Genomic DNA, 27,113 nt, shown 5'->3' on the forward strand with positions numbered 1-27,113 from the left:
CTTCTATTACCACTAGACTGTCCTCTCCCTAAGGGCAAACCCAGTGTCTTTCTGCCCTTTTGTATGTCCTTCAGTTGTCAGCACATAGTACACACTCATTAAATGTTTGTTGAACTAATGATTACATTCTCAATGCATTTCATTCATTCAACAAATATTATTTGAGTATATACTCTGTGCCAAACACTGTCTAGATGTTGACAAAGAGAAGAGGCAAAAATTACTGCCCAATGAAAATGTTCTGAAATTGACTGTGGTGGTGGTTGTACACATCTGTGAATATACTAAAGGCCATTGAATTGTACACTGACACTTTAAGTGGGTGAATTGTATGGTATATGAATTATATCTCAATAAAGTTGTTTTTTTAAAAAGTAAATGCAACATTAAAAAGGACTGAGATACTAGTGGCTTTGTTTTATCATAAAATTAACTACTTTTCTGTAGTTCTGTATCAGTATTTTAACATGCTGTGTCGATGTTATTTTTATAACTGGGAAATAATAAAAGTTATATAAAAAAGATTTTTTAAAATCACTGTCCTCTGGAATGGTCTGCTTAACAGGTACAGGGTTTTCTTTTGGGTAATGAAAATATTTTAGAATTAGATAGAGGTGGTTGTTGCACAAATGGTGAATATACTGAATGCCACTGAAATGTTCACTTTAAAAGGGTTAATTTTATGTTATGTGAATTACACCCCCAATGAAAAACAAGTCACTGCTCTCATGGAGCTTACATTCTAATGGGGAAAAAAGACAAGAGTCAAACAATTAAAATATATGGTATATAAAACATCCAACAACAGTGAATGGATGAACAAATAGAATACTACCCAGCAGTAAAAACAAATGAACTGAGACATGCAGCAACATGAATGACCATCAAAAACATGGTGAGTGAAAGAAGCCAGACACAAAACAGTGCTGCATGTTTCTATTTATATAAAACTCCATGAAAGTCAAATCTCTAGTTGTAGAGAACAGATCAGTGATTTCTGGGGACTGACTTAAGGCACAAGGGAACCTTTTTGGGGAACAGGAATGTTCTATATCTTCACTGTGGCGGTGGTTACACATGTGTACATACATTTGTCAAAACTTATAGAACTGTACATTTAAAATGTGTATATTCTGTAAATTATGCCATGAAGAGTTGATTTTTAAAAGTACATGTGTTATGTCATGTACTTTTGTTTTATGTCATGTCAAACAGTGATAAGTAGTGTGAAGAAAAATCAGGAGAGGGGACTAGGACTGCAAGGTGGGGACAGGGGTTGCTCTTGTAAATATGGGGGTCAAGGTAGGCTGCACTTTAACACCAAAACCTTTTTAGATCAATCCTTTAAAAAAAAAAAAAAAAAGCAGCAAACTCAATTTTATGTGGTAATGAAAAAAAGATGTCATGAACAGTCCAAAACAGTATGTAACCCTAAACTCATTTATATTTAGTTCTAGAAACTTATTTTCTTCTGAAAGTGGCAGATATTTCAGAGATTACTCAAACTAATAAGGCACATAAGTGATACTCAATAAATGTTTATGCCTGTTGTTGAATGATACATGTAAACTGAATCGAGCTCTCTGAAAGAAAAGGTTATGAGAGATTATGGAAAACAGTTTAGCCATGTAGATGACATATACACTGGGCAGAAGCAATTGGGCTGGAAATTAGAGGAATTTCTAGAATACTGTATGACTGCTGAATTGCTCTCTAAACTTGAACTTCAGGTGTCTGCAACTATATGCCAGAACCAGGATTTATCTGTTCTTTTCAAGCATTCCACTGTCTAGACTCAAATTCCCTGGAAAAGACAGCAATAATCCAGTCTCAAGTAGAAGGGAATCAGTAAGGGGAACAAAAATTTCCAGAAGCTACCAGAAAATAGAATCACCCAGAGGTCAGAGGCTTCCATACGATTGGTTTGTACACTCTTCTGACCAAGAACCCCAGCTTCTACCAAGATAACCACACAAATAGGCCAAACAGTGCCTCTTAATTGCCAGCCAAAAGCTATTGGAAACAGAGGCAAAACGAACAAAACATCCTCCAAGGAAGCAATCACCCTTTCCTGCCTCCAAAAGTTCCTCTGTGTCCCTTCTCATAGGTCTTTCCAATTCTTCTTGCCTGGAACTTTTTATAATCCTGTTTTCTTTCCCTTCTTCTGGGTCTCATCCATTAGCTTTCCTCTAACTTCCCATCAGCAATCAAACATACTCAATACATTTAGCAGTTCTAACCGTAGGCAGAAATGGTCTAATGGGAGCTCCTCCCAAAGCAAGCACGACTCCCCAGAAAAGTTCAGCCAGCCATCAGAAGCCCTTTCGTGCTACACATCTCCAGGATAAATTCAAGGGTGGTGCAGCCAGGAGATGCATCCACAAGGAAAACATATAAAGTCAACTTAATAAGAAATCTTCCCGTTAACATGACCCCTGGTTGAAAAAGCCAAATATTTGTTCAATTCCAGAAAAATCAATCACTTCAAAGAAGTAACAGACCAGGAAAAAATAGAATCACATAAACTGGAGGTAACTTGAAATAGTTAAAAATAGGTTCCCTGGAAAGCTGACTCACAGTGATTTTGAGTCACAGTGATGGTTTATATGGGTCAAATTTTAAACAGTCCAGTACTAAACAAAAAGGCCTCCCAGGTTAAATGCCAGGAGCCTGTTAAAACAGCCCAAGGCTGGGAAAGCTCAGAAAATGCTGAGCACGAACTGAAGGCACATAATAGGGGCTCTTTTATCTTTTTGCCCATCTGAGTCATCCTCTACCCTGCACTTCCCAGTAATCCCATACAATGCCCTTCCTCCCAGCATTATTACTAAACAAAAGGGGCTTTTACTTGGCTTCGAGGAGTAAAAGGCAGCAATGGCGGAGGGAACCTCTGCTACTCCTGCAATTATTGCTTATTATTTTGACAGACAGCTCCTAAGCAGATCTATGGCTTTTTGTTCCTTTTTTGAACACGGCTCCTAAGAACCAACAGTAAATATATTCATGTCCTAACCAGAGATTGCCAAAGGGCTATCCAGCCCCAGCACCAAAATTAGTTCTTACAGTATAAGACTTTGGCTATCTAACAAGAAATCGTGGGGAAGTTCCACAATTTAGAAGATTATGATCCCCCTGGCTCGTGACTTATTGACCAGAATTAAGTCCTGAGGGGTTTCTGAAACAGAGGGCCTAGAAAACAGCAAGCCTCATCAAGGTACCCTAGATCAGGAAGCAGAGGACAGGGCCCAAGGGTCACCAACAGATAAGTCTAAGATAGGAGCACAGAAATGGGATAGACCAACACAGCTGGTTTGTGGTCAAGAATTCCCATACAGTCCAAAAACATCCTCTGCTATTTTCCATTCCTGGATCCCATTAAAATAATGTCTCCTTTAGCCAATTAAAAAAAAAAAAAAAAGCCAAGTCCCAGTATTTTGAGCCACACTATTCTGGGACTGTAAACAAGTGAAGCAGCCAAGCAACGTGATGGGTCTTCTTAAAGGAACGGACTCAGTGTGATGAGGTCCACCAATGACTCTGCTGAGGGAAGAACAGAGAAGACTCACTTGGCCTCCCATTTCAGAGAGGAACCACGGCTGTCAATTCCCGAGTCAAGGAGGGCCTTTCTTACCTTCTCATTGACCACTCCAGGACTTCCTTATCACCCTGCCTGTTTGGCATGAGGGGGCTTAATTTCAGGAGTCTTCTGGCATGAAAAGCTTCCTGGCTCTCCTAATGCCCCAGTTAGGGCACAGTCAGCAAGAAGGTGAAATTTCCTGTCAGTTTGCTGCTCTGTTCTTTTGGAGAGAGGACAGTATAGGAAGTTTGCAGAAAAGAGACAGAGAGAAAGGGATGATTATGGGGGTGGGGGGGAAACCCTGTATGGGGTTTAAATATGTATGTATATAAGAATGAAGGGAAAAAAATGACTTAATTTTTCACCTTTTTACCCTCTGACAAATAGACATTCTGATAAGATGTCTGAATTCCTCACAAGACCCAACAGCTAAGAAAATACTATCCTCTTCTTACCACTAAGAACCCTAATTAAAGAACTTTATTCTTCTAACCTTTGAGTTATTTGCTAAGGGTGTTGTCTCTAACTTTGAGATTATGGATGACTTGTCAGTGTGGATCATCTACGTATTATGGGCTCTAAAAAACAGATCCATAAGTTCTTTGGTTTTCCTGGTATAGTTTCACTGAGGCCTAGAAAAATCAATGAATACAACCCACAAAGTCTAAACATTTCACTAGCGAGGTTACAAAATACACCACAATACTAATTTCACCTAGATTACTTCTGAGGTGTGAACAGAACCAAAAAGAGAAAAAAGTGGTGTACTGACTAAAATTTTTGTTCCCGATATATTTTCCACTTCACTGGAATCCAGATCTCCTGTTCAACCAAACTTTCAATTCTTAGATCAGTTTCTCAATCTCAACACTATTAGTGACATTTTGTACTAGATAATATTTCTGGTGGGGATGGGAGGTAGTGAGGCTGCCCTATGTATTTTAAGAATCTTAGCAGTACCCTGGCTTCTACACACTAGCCAGTAGTACATCCCCTCTACCCCCCAGCTGTGGCAACCAAAGATGACTCCAAACATTGCCAAATGACTCCAAACATTGCCATTGCCAAATGGGGAAGGAAAACCACTTCGAGTTGAGAACCAGTCTTAGATAATACCAAATAAGATGAATTTAGCTTTCTTTATTGTTCGAATAGAGTTCTTAAAGACTTTTAGTTTTATCAATTCAGTAAAATCTGGAGTATTAAGCAGGTGTTATTTGCATAAACCAAATGCTCCGGGATCACAACTGAGTTCTCTCATTCCCTCACCCCTCCACCCAATGTATCAGCATTCCTGTTTTACACCCAAACTTTGTCCCAAATTCATTATCTTTCCATCTCACCATGTAAATAACACCAAATCTAAGCCACCTCTCACCTCACCTTCTGCAATATTCTCCTAAGTGGCTTCACTGCTTTCCCTCTTGCCCCCGCTACAATCACCATAATCTAGATTGCACACTAAAGTCAAGAGCTATCTCTTAAAAAAGTTCTATCAGGTCATGTGACTTTCTAGCACAAAGCAGAATGATGCTTCCTATTACACTTATAACCCACGCTTATTTCTAAGGCCTACAAGGCCCCACGTGATCTGGCACCTGCTTACTTACCTCTGCATCTCTTTCCTTACCACTCTCTGCAACTCACTCTAGCCACAATGGCATTCTTTCTATACTCAAACATGACAGCCCACCTTCTTTTTGTTCCCATTCCTGTCAACAGGTCTATTTTCCTAGGTAGTATTAACCATCAGGTCTTTGCTTAAAAGTTACCTCTACAATAAAACCTTCCTGTAGCTTCCAAATCACTCTTCCTTAATAATACTTACTATATGTGAACCATCTTTTTATGTGTTTTACATGTGTGAACTCTGCTTTCCTCACTTAAATGGTAAACTCTACGACAGCACGGAACGAGTCTTATTAACCATGTATCTTTGGAATCTAGAAAGTGTCCAGTACATAACATATAATAAATGTGATGAAGCCATGAATAGCTTTGGCTAGTAGGCCACAAATGGCTTACTGAGACCAAAAGTCAGTCTCTCCTCAAATCTATCATTCTACTACACACTCAAATGATAACACTACACACTCAAATGACAACAGGTAATGACAAAATTTTCACCTCTAAAAGAAAACTTTTATCTTTTTAGGTTTTCCCAAAGAAACTGAATACTTGAATCATAAGCAACAAATCTTAGGAGGCTCTCGGCCATAAAATTTGAGGAAACCACACCTAACAGTAACAGCCTACGAACTGCTAAAACAATCCTTACATACTAAAATGAAAATCATCAAAACCTATAAACACCTAGAAACATGAAACGAAAAACAACTGTTGGGCCTAACTCATAGAATCTTTACTGCTATGAAGAAGCATTTCTTCAATGACGATAGTCATATACTTATATAGAGCTGTTTCATTTGATTTTCACAGCAGCCATGAGGAACTGGTAAGCTGATACTATTAACCATAATGAAGGTTAATTAGAAAGTTTAAATGACTTGGTCAGAGACAGTAGGAGTGTTACAAAGCAAGGATCTTAGAGCCAGATAACCTACGCTCAAATCTTCGGCTACTTAAATGTAACTCAATGTTGGCAAGTTAACCTCATCACTCTGTTTCAATGTCTTCATCTATAAAATGCAATACTATAGATGGAATGTTTGTATTCTGCCCCCTCCCCCAAAATTCACATATTGAAATCTAACCCCAATGTGAATGTGATGGCATTAGGAGGTGGAGCCTTTGGAAGGTGATTAGATCATTAGGGAGGAGCCCTGAAGAATGGGATTATAAAAGAAACCCAAGAGTTCCCTTCTGCCATGTGAGAACAACACAAGAAGACAGCTGTCTATAAACCAGGCCCTTATCACTCAATCTGTTGGTGCCAGCATCTTCAACTTCCCAATCTCTAGAGCTGAGAAATAAACTTCTGTTGTTTAAAAACCAACCAATCTATGGTATTCTGTTAGAGCAGCCCCAACTGATTAAGATGTACAACTTACTTCATAGGGTGTGGTAGGCTGAAACTGCCCCCACCCCCAAAATGTCCACATCCTATCCCCAGAACCTGTGAATATGTCACTATGTGGCAAAGAGACTTTGCAGATATGACTGAATTAAGGACCTTGAGGTGGGGAGATTATGCTAGATTATCCAGGTGGAGCCAGTGTAATCACAAGGATCCTCGTAAGAGGGAGGCAGGAGGGAGAGGACAATGTGACAATAAAAGAGAGACAGAGACAGGGACTAGAAGGAGTTACACTGTTGACTTTAAAGTTGAGTAATGGGGCCACAAACCAAACAATTCAGGCAGCCTCAGGAAGCTAGAAAAGACAAGGAAACAAATCATTCCCTAGAGCCTCCAGAAGGAACACAGCCCTATCCATCCATTTTTAGAACTTCTGACCTCCCAATTATGACAGAATAAATTTGTGTTACTTTAAGCCACTACATTTGTGGTAATTTGTTACCACTAAATTTGTGGTAATTTGTTACAGCAGCAACAAGAAGCTAACAGGCAGAGTTATCAACAGGATTAAATGAGCACAGACTTGTAAAATGCTAAGAACAGTTCCTAGCACCACAGTAAGAGCTTTTTAAATTTTAGCTGTTATGAGCTAAGACCAGAACCCAAGGGAGACTCACAGAAGTACTGCAGAGGCTAAGAAAATGAGGTTTGGAAATTTGGTATAATCAATCCAAATTTAAAATGCACATATCATTTGACAAAAGATTCCATTTCTAAATAAATTCAGAGACTATTTAATACATTCCTGTTTATAATATCTCAAATATCCATTATGTTAAAATTACACAAAAAAACATTCAATAAAATACTAGGCAGCCTTTAAATAATGAGGTAAAATCTCAATGTGCTGATCATGTAAGCTCTACAATATGTATCCTTCAGTGAAAAAAAGCTGAGGACAGAACAGTAAGTATATCAGGTTCTATTTCTGTTGAAAAATTAAAAGGATACATACATTTATACGTACACATGAAAAAAATTCTAGAAAGGCATGCCATTAACTGTCAATGGTGACTGTTCTAAGAAAGGAGACTAAGGGTATGGAGTAGGAGAGAAACTCTGATCATTGTATGCCCTTTTATAACATTTTAGTTTTTTTTTTTTTAGTAGTTAAGTGTATGATATCCATTTTCTGAAAAACGAAGTTGAGATGTGACATCGCCAATCAATCAGTAAGTATTTATGGCCTCATGACGTGCCTACCATTGTACATGATACGGGGCATAAGACAATGGTCCTGCTCTCAAGGGGTTTACAATCTAGCTGAATTTATAATCTAGATTTGTTATCAGACAATCGTCTAATCGTTTTGGACATTCACATTAGAAAACTGAACCAGATTATTTTCTCAAAGTACTTTCCCACTAGTGACTCTATGAGAATGAATCACCACTAAATAAAATTCTATGTCCAATCCGTTAGTCCCAACCAATGTTGTTTGCAATTAATAAACTGTTATTTCCTGGGAAATGGTCAATATTTATGAAGGGGAAGTCTGTGCAACCCAACTATATACATACTACACACTACAAGAAAAAAAAGTGGACAAATATCATCTCTGGGTAATTGGATTTGCCTTTTTCATTACACTCCCTTATGTTTTCCTAATTCTCTACTAAGTAACATGTATCAATGCTACAAATAGGAAAAAATACACACCTTCCTCCCTTCAAAAAATATATTTTGTGACAAGGTTACTGGTTCATCTCAAATCTTCCTCTTTATGAAAGTGACAATCCGAAATATAAAGGCTGACACTAAAGAGAACTGGTGGCAGAACCAACAAGAATCATCCAAAACCAAGTGCCCCACTTGTAAAATATTTAACCCACACCGTCACCCAATTAGAGCATAATTCATAATGAAGACACTATCGCTAACAAGGGAAGCCGAATGGGATCTGGGTCATTCTTCCATAACTCTATTAGTTCCTCTCAGCCATTCAAGTAAAGTCTGTGTTAGCAAAGTATGTAGCTGACAACAGAAGTACAGCGGAGCCCCTTTATCGATGGTTTGACTTTCTATGGTTTTAGTAGCCCACCATAAACTGTGGTCTAAAATTAAATGGGAAATTCCAGAAACAAACAATTCATAAGTTTTAAACTGTGCGCCATGCTGAGTAGTATGATGAAATCTCGCATGGTCCCACTCTGGCCTGCCTGGAACATGATGTCCAGAACATGAATCATCCCTTTGTCCAGCATATCCACACTGTACATACAGTACTATATTTTGAGAAAGGCTATATTCCTGTAACTCTTATTACACTATATTGTTATAATTGTTCTATTTTATGTATATTCCTGTAACTCTTATTATACTATATTGTTATAATTGTTCTATTTTATAAGTAGTAATTGTTATTAATCTCTTACTGGGCCTAATTTATAAGTCAAACTTTACCATAGGTATGTATGCATGTATAGGAAAAAACTGTATATATAGGGTTCAGTACTATCCACGTCCACTGGGAGTCTTGGAACACATCCCCTGCAGACAAGGGGGGATTGCTGTACATAGGAAACATGATGTAATCCATTCCCATAAGCTTATCCAGAGAGGAAAAAAGACAGAAATGAAAAATATTTACTGGGTAATTGGGTAGTTTTTCAAACGGTTAACTTACATACCATACCAATCTGGAGACTTGAGGAGACATCACCGCTAAAAGTACAGAGTCCATGTACCACAAATACTGCATGATACGACAAAAACAACAGACTAGTAGTGGACACTACATGCTGGGCCCTGTGATAAATCTTTCTCATTCTCTTTGAATCCTCTCAACTACTATGTAGTAGAAGTGAAACTGAGGCACAGTGTTTAAATAATTTGCCCAAGGTTACACAGCCAGTGAGTGGTGTAGCCAGGATGTGAATTCAGTCTTCACTCAAAAGCATAGGCATTATATTACCCCTTCCCCAATCACCCTTGTCATACACTACTATCTCCGTGACTTGTTCCTATCATATATTACCCTCTCCCCACCTCGGAATCAAAGCAAATGTTCTCTAGTCCTTCTGTACTCCCAGGTGCCTTCAGTGGCTTTTACTCATCAGAAGCCTACACATGGAAATAAGAAGAGACCATCTAGAGAGAACACTATCCTTATATCAAATGCCACTTTTGAAAGACCTGACTCTCTAAACTGAGAAAGCAGGTTGATGACTTATTACCTAGCCCTCTCCATGGGACCCACTGTCGGTGTTTCCCTGCACAAAGTCCCTCATCATTCACATTTATTCACAATTCGCCAAAGTGCTCTCATTCAGAAAACTGTTTTAAATCAGTTTTTCCTAATAATAATACTAATAACAGCTACTGTATACTGAACATTTATTATGCAACAGGCTATACAAACACTATGCCATTTCAACCTCACAATAACCCAATGAAGTAGGCAATGTTCCCATTTATAGATAAGAATACTAAGGTTCAGAAAAGTAAAGTGATTCAGCCCAAGCTCACACAGCTGGTAAGTAACTAAATCTGACTCTTTGTAATACAAGCTTTCAAGGATCTTGTCTTTTAACAGTTAAAATTTGAATTCCTCCTGGACTTTCCTTTTGAGAGCTAACTTCCAAAGACAGATCTATCTGTTGCACTGTCACATGAATCCCACTATACCCACATGTTTACCTGAATTTCTTCATTTTCATCTACTAGAAGGAAACTCACAACCTTCTCAGTCATCTTCTTTCTTTTGGTCTCTTCATCCATCTCTTCTTCTTCTAGTAACTCCTGGACCTTAGTGACATGGTACACGGTAACAGGGTGTCTCCTTTTGCTACCCCCAGAATGAGTCCTCTTCTGGCACTCCAGGCACAAGTTGATTTTACATGTCTGGCACCGCACAGCAGCCCTCTGCCTCACACTTGGCAAATGCCCATTGGGGCCCTTGCAAGGGTCACAGTAAGGGATGTGGCCAGGTCTGAGTCTTATCCGCTCATGGTTTCTCAGGCGCTCCTGCCGATGAAGCTCCTCCTCGCAGCGGAGACACTGCAGACTGCAGCACTCATCACATTCAAAGACAGCTTCGTCAGTCCCGCTGCACGCGTAACTTTCCTGGCACATTAGCCCCGGATTCAGGCCCTTCTCTGCTGGGGATGTCTGGGCACTCATACTCTGATTGGTAAGGAAATCGCGCACCCTGTAATGGTCACTGGGCTTTCCCCAGGAGTAACGACAAAGGCTTTGAGTCTGAAGACTGCACAGAAATACCACAGGGTTCTGAACACCTTAAAAAAAAGAAAAACAAAACGCAAAAACCCTTTGGTGTCCTATTAGAATTCTCCATACACTCACAAATGTTCGATTTTTAAATTTTCTGCCTCCAAGACTCTTGTATCAGAAGCAATGTAGATTTGGTTTGATGTTTTCATCCTCCATAAAGTGCAGGCAAATATGTGGTCAAAATTAATTTGAAAGGGTCTTTTTATGGCTATCTGAGAGAGATCTGATAGGTTCACTGAGGTCATTGGTTGGGCCTCAAGCACAAGGTTTTGGTAAGGGAAGAGAGTGGTCAGGAGCTTTTCAATACAATCCAACCTCAAGTCAGTATTTCAGGGGATACCTAGAATAAAGAAAAGGAATTTCACTATCTAAAAATAGAGGTGCACCTTAAAAAACAATTGTGATTAAATAAGACACCAAAACTCCTGTGAGAAATCTCACTCTTGCTTGTAAAACTTACACTGGCTCATTCTGATCCTAGCAATTTCTTCTCAAAATCATGGTCAAGGACCCTTTTGAAAACAACCACTACATCTAGGCCCAAGGTATTTAAGAGACTTTGCTGCTTTATTTCCCAGGCTGAAATTCTCTGTTCACGCGGTTATTATTTCAGAATCAAAATCACTGAGCAAATATACTTGGAAGGACAACTTCTGCATCCTCACCTGAACCCCACAATTGGGAAACACGGAGAAAAAAACCTATAAAAAGCTAAATAAATGATAACAATAATAAACTTTAGCTCCATCAAAGTCCTGGAATATTTTCAACTCTAGACAGATGCCTAAGAAGGACTGTAAAACTGGAAACAAGAGTCACCATTTCATGCTTGAAAACAATAATAATTATTGTACTTCCTTTTGTCCCTTCTCTAATTGCAAAAAAAAAAAAAAAGGAGCAAGGGGAGACAGAACTCCTCTATAACCCACCGCAAAGCCAGACCTGCAGTGAGTTAAAACAATTTTTCTCTTGCTCTCAAAAAATTAAAAATAACTTCAAAAAAAAAAAGAAGAAGAAGAAAAGATAACTGGGGCATAACTGGGGCAGGAAAGGGGCTTTTGTCACAATTATATTCCTAACTCTAGCCTTGAACGCCCATTCCAACGCCCCCACGAAATGCAAAGCCCTCATTTCAGATACTCTCTACTCCTCCCCCACAGTAATCAATCTATCAATCTTATTTTCAAATAAATAAGGAAAGCAAAGGGAGTAAGTAGAAGACCTTATTTACACACTATCCTCAGACGTGCCCAACCAGCTCCCACAACGGAAACAAAAATCAAAATTTGTCACAATTGAGAAAAATACAGAATCGGACTTCAAAACAACACCTCACCGCCCGCTAGGCCAAGCAAACAATCTGCCCACTCGGCTCCCTACTTCGACACTTCTCTCCAGCCAGGGATTCCTCATCCTTCCTTCCTCCCGGGCAACACCACCACAACCCAAGTGGCAGAAGCAGAGTCTAAGAACAAAGAAGGTCCCCCAAAATCCCCCCACGCTGGCAGAGGCCAGAGCCGAATCCATTGTTTATGCCACCCCACCCCCACCACAGCCGCACCCGCCCCCCCGCTTCTCCCGGGGGCAGCCGGAGCTCCCGGACTATCGCTTGCCCAGCCTAGGGCCGTGCCCTTCCCTTCCCGACCGCGACAGCCCGGGGACCCCACCACGGAGCAGCTCGGCAAACGGCGTCGGGGTACCGCGGGGCGCCGGTGGGGGCGGGGGCTGTTCCTCAGGGCACCGGTGGATCCATCCTCATCTCCATCTCCGCCCCCCCGCCTCCTTCGCTGCCTCCCGGGCTTCCTCCTTTCCTGTTGTCAGTTGGGATCAGCTGATCAGAGTGAACTTCTAACAGCTCGGACTAACAGGAAGGCGTGAGCGGTGGCAGCCCAGGGAGGGAGGAGCGGGACGGGGTGGAGCCCGACGCCGGCAGAGGCGGAGAAGGGCACGCACAGCTTCCTGGGAAATGTAGTTTCCCTAAGGCGCTTCCTCTCCCACATCCCGGAAGTGGAGGCCCTGAATGACTACAACTCCCAGTACCGAAGAGACTGCTCTTGCGAGGAGGTGGTGGAGATAAGCCATCCAGCAGTTCGGGACATGGAGTTTTTGCATTGACTGCGGTTTCCGTAGGTTTCAGCGCGTTATTTTGGGTAGCGGCTGGAGAAGGAATGGCGCTAAATTAGAGAACTGTTGTAATGTGTAGTGTAGGCGAGATAAGTAATTCCATTTCAAGTAACCCTTGTTGCACACCGTTCATTTGGAAATATGTAAAAACAGGCAGTTTCCACTTCCCTAATTTTACCTTGTACAAAGTAGGAAAAGACCAGAAAGAATTGATAACAATATAAATACTCTTGTGTAAGTTTTGTTAACCATTAATTTTTTTCTCTACCTTATACTTTTCTGACCTTTCCTTACATAGTTTCAGAACTTCTGGATTTTTAAATCATCTTTAGGTTAGGTAGGGTATATTTTCGGATAAGCTTTCAGGCTACAGAGCAAGCTAATGGTTAACAGTGTTACCTGGCTTTATGTAAGAGGCAATATATTTGTTTAGTGTTTTCATTTGGGGGTTTTTTTGTTTGTTTCTTGGAACAACACTGAAAGAAAGCCTGATGAAATGAAAAGAGCAGTGGTCTAAGATGCCAAAGACTGGAAGCTTGTTCCAGAAAGCTCTTGGGTAAGTCACTCAACCTCTCCATGGAATGAAGAAATTGTACTATGTAAACTCTGAAGTCTCTGCCAATTCTAAAGTTCTTTGATTTTATCTTGATAATTGTTAACCCAGGAGAGAATACTAAGGTTAAGTGACTTGCCAAGGTCACACAGCAAATTACTGACCAAGCTGAGACAAGAACTCATCTCCTAATTCATATGCTCTTCTACCTTATGTTTCAAGGGACATATTTAGATCAATGGTAAAAACCAAATTTACATAATAGTGAGAGCCATGTATGAGAGTTGTATTGCTGAAAATTATGTTTTCAAGACTGGACAGAGAGCCAGCCATTGGACTAACTGTATAACATGACCGAGAATTTTTGTCCTATGCCACATCACAAACTAGGATATTAAGAACTAATCTATCTATAGCACTTTAAAACTTCATAGTTTTAAAGAGAGAAGAGAAAGGGAGGGATTTTAGAAAGAAACGAGATAACAAGTCTTCAGTTAGGTTCTTGAGACTGGCTGGCCTGTCATAAAATTTCCCTAGAGTGTTTTGTTCCTAAAACTATCACTCTAATTTTTTGTAGCCCTGATAATTGCTCCATACTTCTAATTGTAAAATGAGAATATTAACATATCCTGGGAACAAATGGTATTTAATTCTTTTTAAACCCAACACAACCCATTCAAAACTGTATTTTTTGAAGTTACAATAAGAACCCTTTAAAGTATAAAAAAGGGTTGCCTCTAAGGAGTGTAAGTAAGGTGAGGGAGACTTCATTTAAACACGTATGTACTCTTGAAATTTTTTCTAGGTAAGGGTAATATGTCAATAATAATGAAAAAAAGTTTATTTTTCTTTTAAGAGACTGGAATTATCAGAGCTGTTTCTGTTGTTGATTGTTTTTGCTCATTCTCATCTTTTATGTGCTTTTTTTTTTTTTTACTGAGGTATTTTCTTTGGAAAATTATTTCTGGGAATTTTTTGAAGCCTAGGATAGAGGTATTCCTTCAGAGAGGATTTGCTTTGGCTTCTGCTGAAAGGAACCACTTTAAACCATATTCACTGTTTCAGATTTTTCTTTTTTAACCACTAGGAGGTGTATATTTAGATTATATATTTCTGGAAGATCTGTCATATGGATCTAGTGCCCCCTCTACAGCTCCCTGAAATCTCTTCCAAGACAACTTTCATTCCAGTCTGTTGGGTGGGAGTGTGTTTACTTGCAAGTCACCCTTACACTGAAACTAGAGCTCTTTGAGGTTCCAGTTTTAGACTTCTCTCTTCCACCAGGCCCTGGGCCTTGTATTCTGTCCTACTTGCCCCATGAGGCCTAGAAAAACCAAGCTTAAGTTGCCAAGTAAGGTACATACCCTAGGGAAAAAGTGACAGCATTGTTCTACTTACTCTCTGGATCCTACCTTCACCTAGATTTTGGTCTGATAATTACTTATTTTCTTGTTGACTCCAATATTTTACCAACATATTTTGTTGTTTTCAGTAGGATGACCTGTTTGCCATATTATGAGCCTTTTTACAAAAAAAACAGTCAATAATAATATTGTAAAAACTTTGGAGACAGATGGTTACTAGACTTATGTTGTACACCTGAAACTAATATAATATTGTATGTCAACTATACTTTAATAAAATTTTTTTAAAACATTAAAAGAAATTAAAGAAGAAATAAACAAATGGAAAGACATCCTGTATTTTTGGATTGAAAGACAATATTGTTATGATTGTAATAATCCCTAGATCGATTTACAGATTTAATGTATTTTCTATCAACATTTCAACTGCTTTTGGCATCAGTGTCTGCGGAGCTCAGTTCCTCACAGAAAATGATTTTGTGGACAAGAATCGTGCTTCTCCAATTTGGGTGCGTAACTGAGCACAAACAGCTATGAGAAACCACAGGATTGACATGATGCCATTTCTGGGAGCAATCCATTTAACTTAAGGAATCGGAAGGGAAAAGCCAAGCAATGTATTTATCTGCCTCACCTGCCCAGCACGCTTCCCTTCCCCAGATGCAGACTGTCATCAGGAAAGGATGTCTGCTGCACTAAGAAAGTCTAAATCCAAGGCGCCCCGCGGTACCCCAGGGATTTGGCCATCTTCTTTTCCCAGGTGGGGTGGAAATGGCTGAGCCTCACTCAGAAGGATTTGTACGAAGATATCACATTAGAAAACTACCAGAATGGTCTCTGTCGGACTCTCCTTTTGGAGGCCAAATGTGATCACCTTATTGGAGAAGGGGAAAGCACCCTGGATGATGGAACCAGCATGAAAACACCAGGGCCTGGATGAGGAAACCGAAGACCGGAGAGCTTTAGTGACTTGCACAAAATCACCCACCTGAGAAGTGAAAGCAAAGCTGGGTTTGAACCCCAATTTTTGGTCTCAGAAGTTCAGATCTTAATACTCTCATCCCCACCTATCATTTTCCCTGCCTAGACTTTCATATCTCTTTTTGGAGCACGTGTATGCTGACTTTAACGATAGTCCTAATGATAATGTCCAAACTTGCATCATTTTCTTCATTCCTTAAAAAAAAAATTAAAATCTTTTCCATAACTGTTCATTTTGACTACTTTTCAAGAACTCATTCTCTTTCCTAACAGATTCCTCTATGGTCATGTTATAGGTTTTTACAGTTTTATGAGTTTTTTTTTTAATTGTGGTAAAAAAGTGTATAGCATTAGATGTAACATCTTTAAATGTACCATTTTTAAATGTACACTTAAGTATATTCACACTGTTATGCAACAGATCTCCAAAACTTTTTCATCTTGCCAATACTGAAACTCTATACCCTGTACTAGTTCTCCACTAACCTCTCTGTTGTCTGTGTCTATGATTTTTTAAATTTTTTAATTTTTTTACACCTACAGCACCTGGCCTTACTAGGTGGTCTCCCATCCAATTACTAACCAGGCTCGACCCTGCTTAGCTTCTGAGATCAGACGGGATCGGACTTGTTCAGGGTGGCATGGCCATAGACTTCTTTCTACGATTTTGATTACTGGATACTTCATAATAATAGAATTATACAGTATTTGACGTTTTCTGACTCGCTTTTTTCACTTAGCTCAATATCCTTGAGGTTCATGTTGTACCATGTGACAGGATTTCCTTCTTTTTAAAGGCTGCATAATATTACATTGCATGTATATACAGTTGGCCCTCCATATCTTGTTTCACATCTGTGAATTCAACCAACCACAGATTTAAAATATTTGGGGGCAGGGAGGAATTTCAACTGTTTTTTTTTTTTTCTTTTCTTTTTTTTTGTTTTGAAACAGACAGTTGATCTTAAAATTCATGTGGAATTGCAAGGGACCCTGAATAGCAATGTTGAAACAATCTTGTAAAGAACAAAATTGGAAGACTCATGCTTCCTGATTTCAAAACTGATAATAAAGCTATAGTGATCAAAAACAGTGTTGTACAGGTATAAGGATAGAAACATAGATCTATGGAATAGAATTGAGAGTCCATAATTAAACTCATCCATTTATGGTCGGTTGATTTTTGACAAGGGTTTCAAGACTATTCAATAGGGAAAAGAGTAGTCTTTTCAACAACTAATGCTGGGATAACTGGATATCTACATGCAAAAGAGTGAATTTGGACCTCTGTTTCACAATATATACAACAATTAACTCAAATGAATCCAATACCTAAATGTAAGAGCTAAAATTATAAAACTTTTACAAAAAAATACAGGTATAAATCCTCATGTTGTGAATGTTTGTGTTTCCCCCAAATTTAAATGTTGAAATCCTAAATCCTGGACATGGTTCCATTGTGTAGCAGTAAGCATGTCTGCTTTACATGCAGAAGGTCCTGGATTCATGCCCCAGTGGAGCCATGGTCCATGGTCTACAGCCATGCCACCCTTAATAAGCCCAATCCTGTCTGATCGTGGAAGCTAAGCAGAGTCAAGCCTGGTTATTACTTGGATGGGAGACCACCTAGGAAGACCAGGTGCTGTAGGCGTAAATAATAATAAAAAGAAAGAAAGAAAAAAGAAAAAGAAATCCTAAATCCCAAAGGCGATGCTATTAGTAGGTGGGGCCTTTGAGAGATGATCGGGTCATGAGGGTGGAGCACTCACAAATGGGATTCCACACAGCTCCCTTGCCTCTTGTACCATGTGAGGCTACAATAAGTCTGTGACCTGGAAGAAGGCTGTCACCTGACCACTGGCACCCTGATCTTGGACTTCTAGCCAGAACTGTGAGCAATAAATTTTTGTTTATAAGCTACCCAATCTGTGGTATTCTGTTTTTGCAGCCTGAACAGACTAAAACACCTTAGATTAGGTTAACAGTTTTTAAAATATGACACCAAAAGCACAAGCAAAGAAAAACTAGGTAAATTGAACCTCTTCAAAATTAAAAACTTGTGCTTCAAATTAGACTATGAAGAAAGTGAAAAGATAACCCAAAGAGTGGAAAAAAATATATTTGCAAATAGTATATCTGATAAGGGTCTAATATTCAGAATACATAAAGAACCCTTAAAACTTAATAAAAAGTCAAATAACCCAATTAAAAATGGTCAAATAATTTAAATAGATATTCTCCAAAGAAGATATACAAATAGCTAACAAGTGCATCAAAAGATGCTCAACATCATTAGTCATTAGAGAAATGCAAATCAAAACCCCAATGAGCTATCATTTCAAACCCAGTAGGACCAGTATAATTAGAGGAAAAACAGAATAACAAGTGTTGATAATGATGTGGGCAAATTGGAATCTTCGAACTTTGCTGATGAGAATGTAAAATGGTGTAGCTGCTATGGAAAAGTTTGTCATTTCCTTAAAAAGTTAAACAGAAGTACAATGTGATCCTGCAATTCCACTCCTAGCCATATATTAAAGAGAATTGAAAACATATTATCAAAAAAAAAAAGCAAACTTGTACTCAAATATACATAGTACCACTATTCATGGTGGCATATCCATACAAGAGCATATTATCCAGCCGTAAATAGGAGTGAAGTACTGTCGCATGGTACAAAATGAATAAACCTTAAAAACATGCTAAGTGAAAGAAGCCAGACACAAAAGGCTACATATACTATGATTTCATTTATAGAAAGTGCCCAGAATAGGCAAATCTATAGGGACAGAAAACCAATTAGTTGTTGCCAGGGGCTGTAGGAAGTGGATAATAGGGAGTGACTGTTTGATGTGTATAGAGCTTCTATTAAGGGTGATGAAAATGTTCTGGAATTAGTGGCGATTGTTGTACAGTATTGTGAATATACTAAAAGCCACTAAATTGTACACTGAAAAATGTTTTAAACAGTGAATTTCATGTAAATTTACTTCAAAAAAAAAAAGAAAACAACAACACCCCTGTAGGTAGCTGGCCAATAAGAAAGAGAACTCAAGTAATCTAAGCTCAAGATGTAGATCTGGGAATAGATGGTTGTTAAAGCCCTAAGAGTAGATGAGTCTACTGTGGAGTCACTTAGAGTAAGAGGAGAGGAAGGCTTGCAACAGGACCCTGAGGAAGACCAACATTTTAAAGCATGAGCATAAGAAGAGAAAGCTCCCAAGGACACTGAGAAGGAGGAAGCGGAGTGGTAGGAGGAAAAGTGTGAGACACAGAAGATAGGATTTGTCAAAGTGTGATGGTCAGGAGTGTTAAATGCTAAGGAGTAAAATAAGATAAAGGCTGAAAAATGTACACTGGACTTAGCAAAAAGGTAAATGTAGTTTCACTGGATTGGAAGAGACCAGGTTCAGATAACAGCTATCGGAAGAAATACCTTCACCAGCGGATGTCAGGGAAATGGAAGTTACAGTAAATTAAATGTCATTGTCTCCCATTAGAGAGACTAAAGGGCTATGCCAAGTACACATTTGCGGAAATGTGTACTTGGCATAGCCCTTTTGAAGAACTGTTTTGTAATATCTATTCAAATTTAGAAATTAGCATACTCTTCTGCTTTGCCTTTCCGCCCCTAGATATCCTCCTGCGTATGAATTGGAAACAAATGTCCATAAAAAAAGGACTGATTAAATAAACTGTTTAGTGGATGATAGTTGCCTTCTCAGTATCCATTTCCCTCTTCCTCTTTTCTAACAATTCTGATTTTGTTCAAATATCCACCTTTCCTCAGCACAGACTTTGGGTTTTGGAGAAACTGACCTTACCCTTAGCTCAAGGGATAGGCCTGTCTAAGGGTAATTGCATCTATCTCGCCAATGATTTTCTAAGGCAAGAGTAAGAACCTCAGCTTAGGGTGTGATTCAATTCAGGTTCCTGGGGCTTCTAGAATGTTCTCCCTTGATCTTCTGGGAGTGAAATCTACTTAATCTCTCTTCTGAATTAAAAAGCATGTAGGCTCAGTGTAGCCATCCTGTGACCATGAGGGGAACCAGCCTTAGAATGAGGTCCACATTTGGAGTTGATAGAACAGAGAGATAGGAAAAAAGCAAGACAGGAAGAACTTTGTTTCTGATAAAATTAATGAGCCTCTGGATCACCCAACAATGAAGGGCAGCCTAGCTAGTCTTTCTGCTGGATGAGCCAAAATGTTTCCTTACTATTTAAGCCAGTTTCACTTGGGTTGTCTGTTACTTGCTTCTGAAAACTTTCCAATCTGTACACAATGACACAACTGTTATGGAATACAATGTAGCAGTTTTTAAAATGATTTTTACATACGTGGATTTATGTTCACATAAATGATTATACATGGATTTAACATACAAAAAACACAGCCTTACTAAGTGAAAGTTGAATAACTCTGATTCCATTCATGTAAAAATTTAAAGAGCAAAATAAAATCATATGCTTCTATAAGTATATATGGATATGGTTGCATAATTTATTTTTAATTTATTTAAAACTTATATAATATTTGCTACATTGAAAATATGTATAATACATATGTAAATTATGAATCATAATAATAAAATGAAAACCAGTAAACTCACCACTGAATTGATGAGCTATAGCATTGCCAAAAACATTGAGGTTACCTATATGTTTTTTACCAGTTTCATCACCTTTGCTCCCTCCAAAAGAGAGATAACTCTAAGAGGAAACCACTACCCTGAATTTTCAATTAATTATTTCTTTGGTTTTTAAATATATATAGTTTTATCATATATGCATGTTTCTTTAAACGATAGATTATTATTAATGCCAATTTTTTAATCATTATAATGGTATCATAAGATACATAGATTTCTGACTTGCTTTTTTTTTTCCGACTCACTTTTTTCACTCAACGTCTCATGTGTAACTGTAGTTTATTAATTCCATCTTTATATAAATAGGTGACGTTTTGAAAACATGTTTATCTATTGTCAGACATTTTTCCTTTATGAATAATGGTGCCATGGACATTCTCAAACATGTTTCTTGGTCCATATATGTGAAAATTTCTCTATATAATAGTAAGAGTGGAACTGCTGGATCATGCTTTATTTTTCTAGGCTATGCCAAAGTAGTTGTACCAATACAGACTTCTGCCAGCATTGCCTAAGTGTTCCTATTATTCTATACTCTTGTACCATCAGACTTCTTAATTTTCACCAGTAAAATGGTTTTAATATGACATCTCACTATGGTATTAGCATTTCTATGATTACAGTGGAGGGGAGCATATTCAATATTTGTCTGCCCTTTGCAGTCCTGGTTAAAACATAGCTCAGAATAATGCTTCCTCCTGGAAGACTTCTCTGACTTCCTCGGATCCACAGGCTAAACTAAGTGCTGCTACCAATATTTTGCATATTTCTGTCATTATATTTCAACAACCCTCCATTTTTTAAGCTACTCGAATATCTCTTCTTTACAACCAAAAGCATAGTCTAACTCATCACTTTATATGGAAAATTGCCCTTTTTTACACCCACTTCCTCTTCCACCCAGTATGATTACTTGGTTTTTGATAACTTTAGAACGTCTAAATGCCTATCTTCTATAATTACACAAGTACTTTAATAATGCCAAGTGGCAGCAGTTTAAATTCACATGAAGTTTGAATCTTGATAACAAAATAGCCTAAATTGGAGCTCAAGGCAGAGATGTAGAGGAAAACTAATTGATATCTGGCTATTTAAAATTATTCTGCTATATTTTAAAGATGTGCTGTGATTTTTTAAGTCAAATATTAATTTTGTGACAATTATGTGTCTAGCATGGCCATTTAAAGGTAAATAAACCATGATCTCTTCCTTGAAGTAACTCAATGTCCAATAGGGAGACTATGAGAAACCTGATTATCACATAGTAGTATGTATCCTGAAATGATGAAGCAGGAACTGAAGCTACATAGCTGGGCCTCTGAGAGACTGGATCTTCACTGGGATACCCGCCCCCCGCCCCATTAGCTAAAGTAGTTCTGATGACAGCTCACGTGCCTTGATGAGATTTAAATAATTTCCTCTTTCCAATCTAGGCCACAAAGGTACCTGTTCTAGTGACCTGTTGTTGACATGATTCACCAACTCTATCATCTACCACTGCAGTTTTATTTTGCTATCAATTCATTGGCTCTACTATTCAGTTTATCATCACATCCAGTTTAAATTCTTGGGAGGATCTCCCTGGTCCAGCTAAACAGTGTTTTTCTCACAAGTTCCATGATATGCTGCTGACTAGTTGGGTGAGATATGGCCATAGGAATAGGGTTATAATACATATACTATGGCTACCAATATCCAAATTCATTATTTACAGCTGCTTTCCTCAGCAAGGGCTTGTGAGGCTTAGGAGGAGGTTGATTGGCATTGAAGCTAAATGGCTTGGCCTGTCTATTACAAGTATATACAAGTGTCTCATTTATGGTTCTTTCTTTTGAAAAGACAGAAACCTAGTTCAAACTGATTTAGGAAAAGGCATTTATTGGTTTAGATACCAAGAAGCCTAGAAAGATATCTGGCTTCAAGAATGACTGAAACCATGTTCTGAAATGATATTGTAAAAAATTTCCCACCTCCCACCGTCTCTTACCTCTGCTTCATTTTGTGATGGTTTTATCCTTACCATCCCCCTGTCCCCACCAGTTCCAAGCTTAACATCTCCCTTGTTTAAATGGAAAAGATGGCCACTCCCTTCCTCCATCTTTTTTTTTTTTTTCCTTAGCATTATTCCTGATGAAGCAGCATAGAGTAATAGTTGAGAGCATGGACTGAGGAACCAGACTCCATCACTCACTATTTGTATAACTTTGGGTAACTTATTTAACCTCTGCAAGCCTTAGTTTCTTTATCTGTGTAACAATAGTTCCTACTTTGGAGGGCTGCTGTGAAGATAAAGTTGCTGATATTTGCAAGATGCTTTAAATAGTGCCTGGTGCAATGTAAGGGCTAAATCGCCAGGATTTGATTGCGTTATAAGTCTATCACCATGTCCTAAGGGGTCTGGCTAGGGTTAGGATTTGCTATTCAAACTATAAATATCTGGAGTAGTGAAAAGATGACTTCTTTTAAGAAATTTGGAGTGCCATTATCAAAGACAGGGAATGAATGTATGTTAGGTCAACATAAATATTTACTACAAGAAAGTTAGGAAACTGCTGCTTGAGACAATTTCTCTCTCCTCAAGATTTTATTTTACTATACAAGTGAATTCATGTACAATGTTTCTAACAATACAAAGGAATACAGAGTAACTTGACAGGATTTCTGTGTTTACGCCTGTGGTGGTTAAAAAAAAAAGCACAAATTGCTCTTTTCATTTGCAAGAGGTAATTATCATTTGTCTAGCACTTTACCAAAGTACTTTCACATACATTAGGTAATTTAGTCCATGCAATACCTCTGGGGAGTAGGTATTATTAGTCTTCTTCATTGGTAAAGAAAGTTAGGGAACAGAAATGTAAATTTTAGATAGGAGGAATAGGAATGATATAACCTTTCTCGTTGGTCTCCCACTGCATTTTATGTTTTACCGGTACTCATAGTATGTAATCATTTCTTTCATTCAACAAATATTTATTGAACACTTGCTATGTACCAGGCATTGTTGTAGGCGCTGGGGCTACAGCAGTGTGCAAAACAAACTCTGCACTCCTTAAGTTGACATTTTAGTGGAGTAACAGCAGACAGACCGTAAGTAAGAAAAATAGGTAGTACGGTAGATGGTGATTCGTGCTGTAGAGTAAAATTAAATAGGAAATACAGACAGGGATTGTATAGGTATGTTCCAGTTTTATATACAATGATCAGAATTCGTCAACTGTTTTTGCGTTGTTTGCAGCTCCGCCAGGACAGTAATAAAATCTGACTCCCAGCACTTAGCACCAGTCACTTAGGGAGGCAATACTTAAATTGATCGAATTATAAGCCTTCTGAAAAGCAAGCAGTTGAGAAACAAAGGCCTGTAAATAGATATTAACCATAAATTGGATAAACATTCGTGATTAGATTATCATTAATCTGATTAATGAGGTTCCTTTTAGCTTTTTACATTACTGAATGAAAGCTGTGTTAAATGTTTTTACAGGTCGGTTTAGGTTATTTCAAACATCTAACTACCTCTTTGGCCCAACAGTGCGCAAAAGCTTTTGTGCATGTGCACTTAAAAAACAAAAACCCCACCACCGCCAGGTCTGTTGGGATCAAGAGTAGTTGTTTTCTAGGAAAAGATCAGCTCTTGGGGTTCCTATTAAGGTGCTGGGTGGGGACCCAGATATCAGTCCATCGAACCTCCATGAACCACAGAGCAAGGTTCTACTCCCTGAAACCCAAACTACAAAAAATAAGAAATCCTCTAAAATCCTCAGCGGTGTTCAGTCGTTCAGTCGGAACCTTGACCTCAAGATGGCGTCGCATAGTCACAAGATTCAATCAGGTCCAATCAAACATGGCAGGGTGGGTCGTAATTTACAGCTTTAGCCTTTCTAGTCCCCATTCGGGGACTCTTTCTCTATGGTTATTCGCCGGGGAGTGGTGATTCAGAGCCAAGAGTGAAGACTATCTATATGCGTTCTTCTCTATGATTCTCCTCTCTACTCCCCCAGCCGCAGTGCATGCCGGGCAAGAGGAAGACCTCCAGAAGCGCCCCGCGCAGCGCGGCTGTGTTTGCGTTGCGGCCTGTGCGAGTAGTCGCTTCGGAACCAGTCTCCCGGCGAGCGGCGCGCAGAAACCTCGAACCGGTGGAGCCCACTCGTAACCTGGAGCCCATAAGGCCGCGAAGACAGTACCTTTTCCTTAGCGGCGGGTGAGTTCACGCCTCTGAACGCGTGTGAAAACTGGGAAACCGGGTACCTCGGCTACGGGAGGAAGGAAAGCCGGGGAGGCTCCGAAAGGGCCGGGGTGGGATGGGGGTGAAGAGGGGGGCTGGGTGGGGGAGGGGACAGGCACGAGGCTTGGGTTTCTTCACTTCTTTAAGGCCTCGAAAACCAGTGGGCCCAGGAGGAGCCCGTGGAGGCCGGACCTATTGCTAGAGGTTTTTCTCTTTGCATTGTCGCCCACTTTCCCTTTTCCTTTCACGGTCCACCACAGTGAATCGCCTCGGTTCTTTCTGGGCTCCACGTTTGCCACCAAACGATAGGTGTGCCCCTGGGGAGTTCTTCTCTAAGGCCCTTTTCTAACCAGAGCCTGCAGAACCCTATGGTGGATTTTCCGGGCCTAGGACACACTTGGCCTAGGTTCTGTCTAGAAGCCAGCCAGCACCCACTCTGTAGGGAGCTGCTAGCCACCAACGGATTTCTTTCCCTTCCTCTTTGGTCATCTAGAGCCGGTCGCTGAGTTGAACTCCTCCCTCCCTCCGAATTTAGCTAATGCCTAATTTTTTTTTTTTTTAGCACCCTCCTGGTTTGCTTGTCTAAGATAATGATGAATATTGTGGTCTTGCACCTTCCTCCATTGGAGATTACAGTAAACTATATCCCCATTCATTCTAGGCGATGTCCAGCTCCACATTAAAATATGTTACTTCTTTCTCACCCATATTTGATCATAAATACTACTTTCTAAATACATTTTTCAAAATAGATCTAGGAATATGAAGATAACTTTGAAGTTATGTAATTATGGATTTATATTGCCATAGAAAAGCCATTTTGATACTGGGCAGAGTGGAGCAGACCAAAAGGAGGGAAGAGATTGGACTTCTCTTGCACCAGACTGCTATAGTGTGAAGTACTGTGAATTAATTAGGTCGTTGGTAGTAGTGTATCCGTAATTTTATATTGTCTTGGGGGCTTTAATTTTTAAAAGATTGTTTCCAAAAACATTGAGAAGCCTAGAAAGGCATTCAGTTGGTCATCAGGTTCTCACGATTCAGGTAGATACTATACATTATAATGAATCTAATTTAAAGCCTTTGTTGTATTCTTCATCTGTAAAGTAAGGATTATAATAGTGTCTACCTCATAGGTTATTGGAATTGAGAATTGAGAAAAATGTCTGTGAAATCCTTTGTGCAATACCCAAATAACATAGTGTTTAGTACTCATTAACCAATATTTGTTATTTTAAGAATTTTCAGTGAAGTACACAAGACCTAACTCTGACTTTAACATTTCTTCCAGTGTAGTCTGAATAGACTTTTAAAGTCAAAGTTAATCCTTAATAAGAAGTTTCTCATTGGTATATTATTACTAGAAAGGGGCATTGTTATTCAGTGAAAAACCAGCCTTTGGATTGGTAATTTAAGCATAGTCCAGTACCTTGGAGTCCCCACCCACTTATTGTGTTCTCTTGGACAAGGCAGCTTCTTCATTTGTGAAAGAATAATACATATACACGAGTAATTTGGGAGATTAAATGAGATAATGTACGTCAAAAGCTTTTGTAAATGAAAGGAAATAAAAGTGTTAGTTGCTATTTTTATTAAATAATTCATCATCTTGGGGTTACCAAGTTTCCTATTTTGGTCCCCAGAGTGGGTTTTTGTTGTAGTTCTTTTTTTTTTTTTTTGATAGCTATCAAAGCACTTTTAGGAAGAAAATGTTTTTATTGTTCCACTGTTGCATGTAGGCATTATATATTAAGGATAGTTTTGACTAATTTTATTTTGTGGTTTGCTATCTTTATTCCACTTTGTTAAGGCTCTATATTTTTAAAATAAGTCCATTTTAACATTGGGTAACTACTTCTGACCTAATGTAAGTTTGAGATTTTCAAGCTTTTTGGTCTGCAGACAAATTATGTTTTTATTGTTCCACTGTTGCATGTAGGCATTATATATTAAGGATAGTTTTGACTAATTTTATTTTGTGGTTTGCTATCTTTATTCCACTTTGTTAAGGCTCTATATTTTTAAAATAAGTCCATTTTAACATTGGGTAACTACTTCTGACCTAATGTAAGTTTGAGATTTTCAAGCTTTTTGGTCTGCAGACAAATTAGCTATATACTTTTCTCAGTTAAAAAATACGTGTATAAAAATACATGTGCAGGGGGAAATTATATTAACTATATTATAACTTTGGAAGCAAAAGTAATCATTGAATCTTCTAAGATCTTAACAAAAATATACTGTGTATTTTTTAAAATTTCTTAATAGTCTTGTGATACTACTGCTGCCATTCATAAGAATTTTGATTCCTCAAAGTTTTTGAATAGCTTTTTTCCTATATTTTTGAAAATGAAAAACATTTCCACTAACCAG

At 38.7% G+C, this 27,113-nt stretch overlaps 2 protein-coding genes and 2 pseudogenes across 4 annotated transcripts in view; 2 read left to right on the top strand and 2 right to left on the bottom strand.

The window, feature by feature from the left end:
* The window catches only part of ZFYVE1 (zinc finger FYVE-type containing 1), a 44,865-nt gene extending 32,077 nt beyond the window's left edge, over positions 1-12,788 (bottom strand). Inside the window, exons 1-2 of one of the 3 annotated variants that reach the window (XM_006925421.2) lie at positions 12,515-12,788; positions 10,254-11,187 (exon numbers count right to left, since the gene is read on the bottom strand). In XM_006925421.2, the coding sequence (XP_006925483.1) occupies positions 10,254-10,736 (483 nt within the window). In that variant the 5' untranslated portion in view covers positions 10,737-11,187; positions 12,515-12,788. Of the gene's footprint in view, positions 1-10,253; positions 11,188-12,183; positions 12,371-12,514 lie in introns of those variants that run through there. The other 2 variants (XM_015599714.2, XM_025042055.1) reach the window with 2 other exon arrangements.
* Positions 12,789-16,403: 3,615 nt separating this feature from the next.
* LOC112473777 lies at positions 16,404-16,522 on the bottom strand (annotated as a pseudogene).
* An 879-nt stretch (positions 16,523-17,401) lies between these two features.
* On the top strand, positions 17,402-17,520 carry LOC112473877 (annotated as a pseudogene).
* A 6,996-nt stretch (positions 17,521-24,516) lies between these two features.
* The window catches only part of RBM25 (RNA binding motif protein 25), a 42,933-nt gene continuing 40,336 nt past the window's right edge, over positions 24,517-27,113 (top strand). Inside the window, 1 exon segment of the mRNA XM_025042039.1 lies at positions 24,517-24,716. The gene's annotated coding sequence lies outside the window, so the exon portion shown is untranslated.

This window comes from Pteropus alecto, unplaced genomic scaffold (assembly GCF_000325575.1).
Source record: "Pteropus alecto unplaced genomic scaffold, ASM32557v1 scaffold8, whole genome shotgun sequence".
NCBI lineage: Eukaryota > Metazoa > Chordata > Mammalia > Chiroptera > Pteropodidae > Pteropus > Pteropus alecto.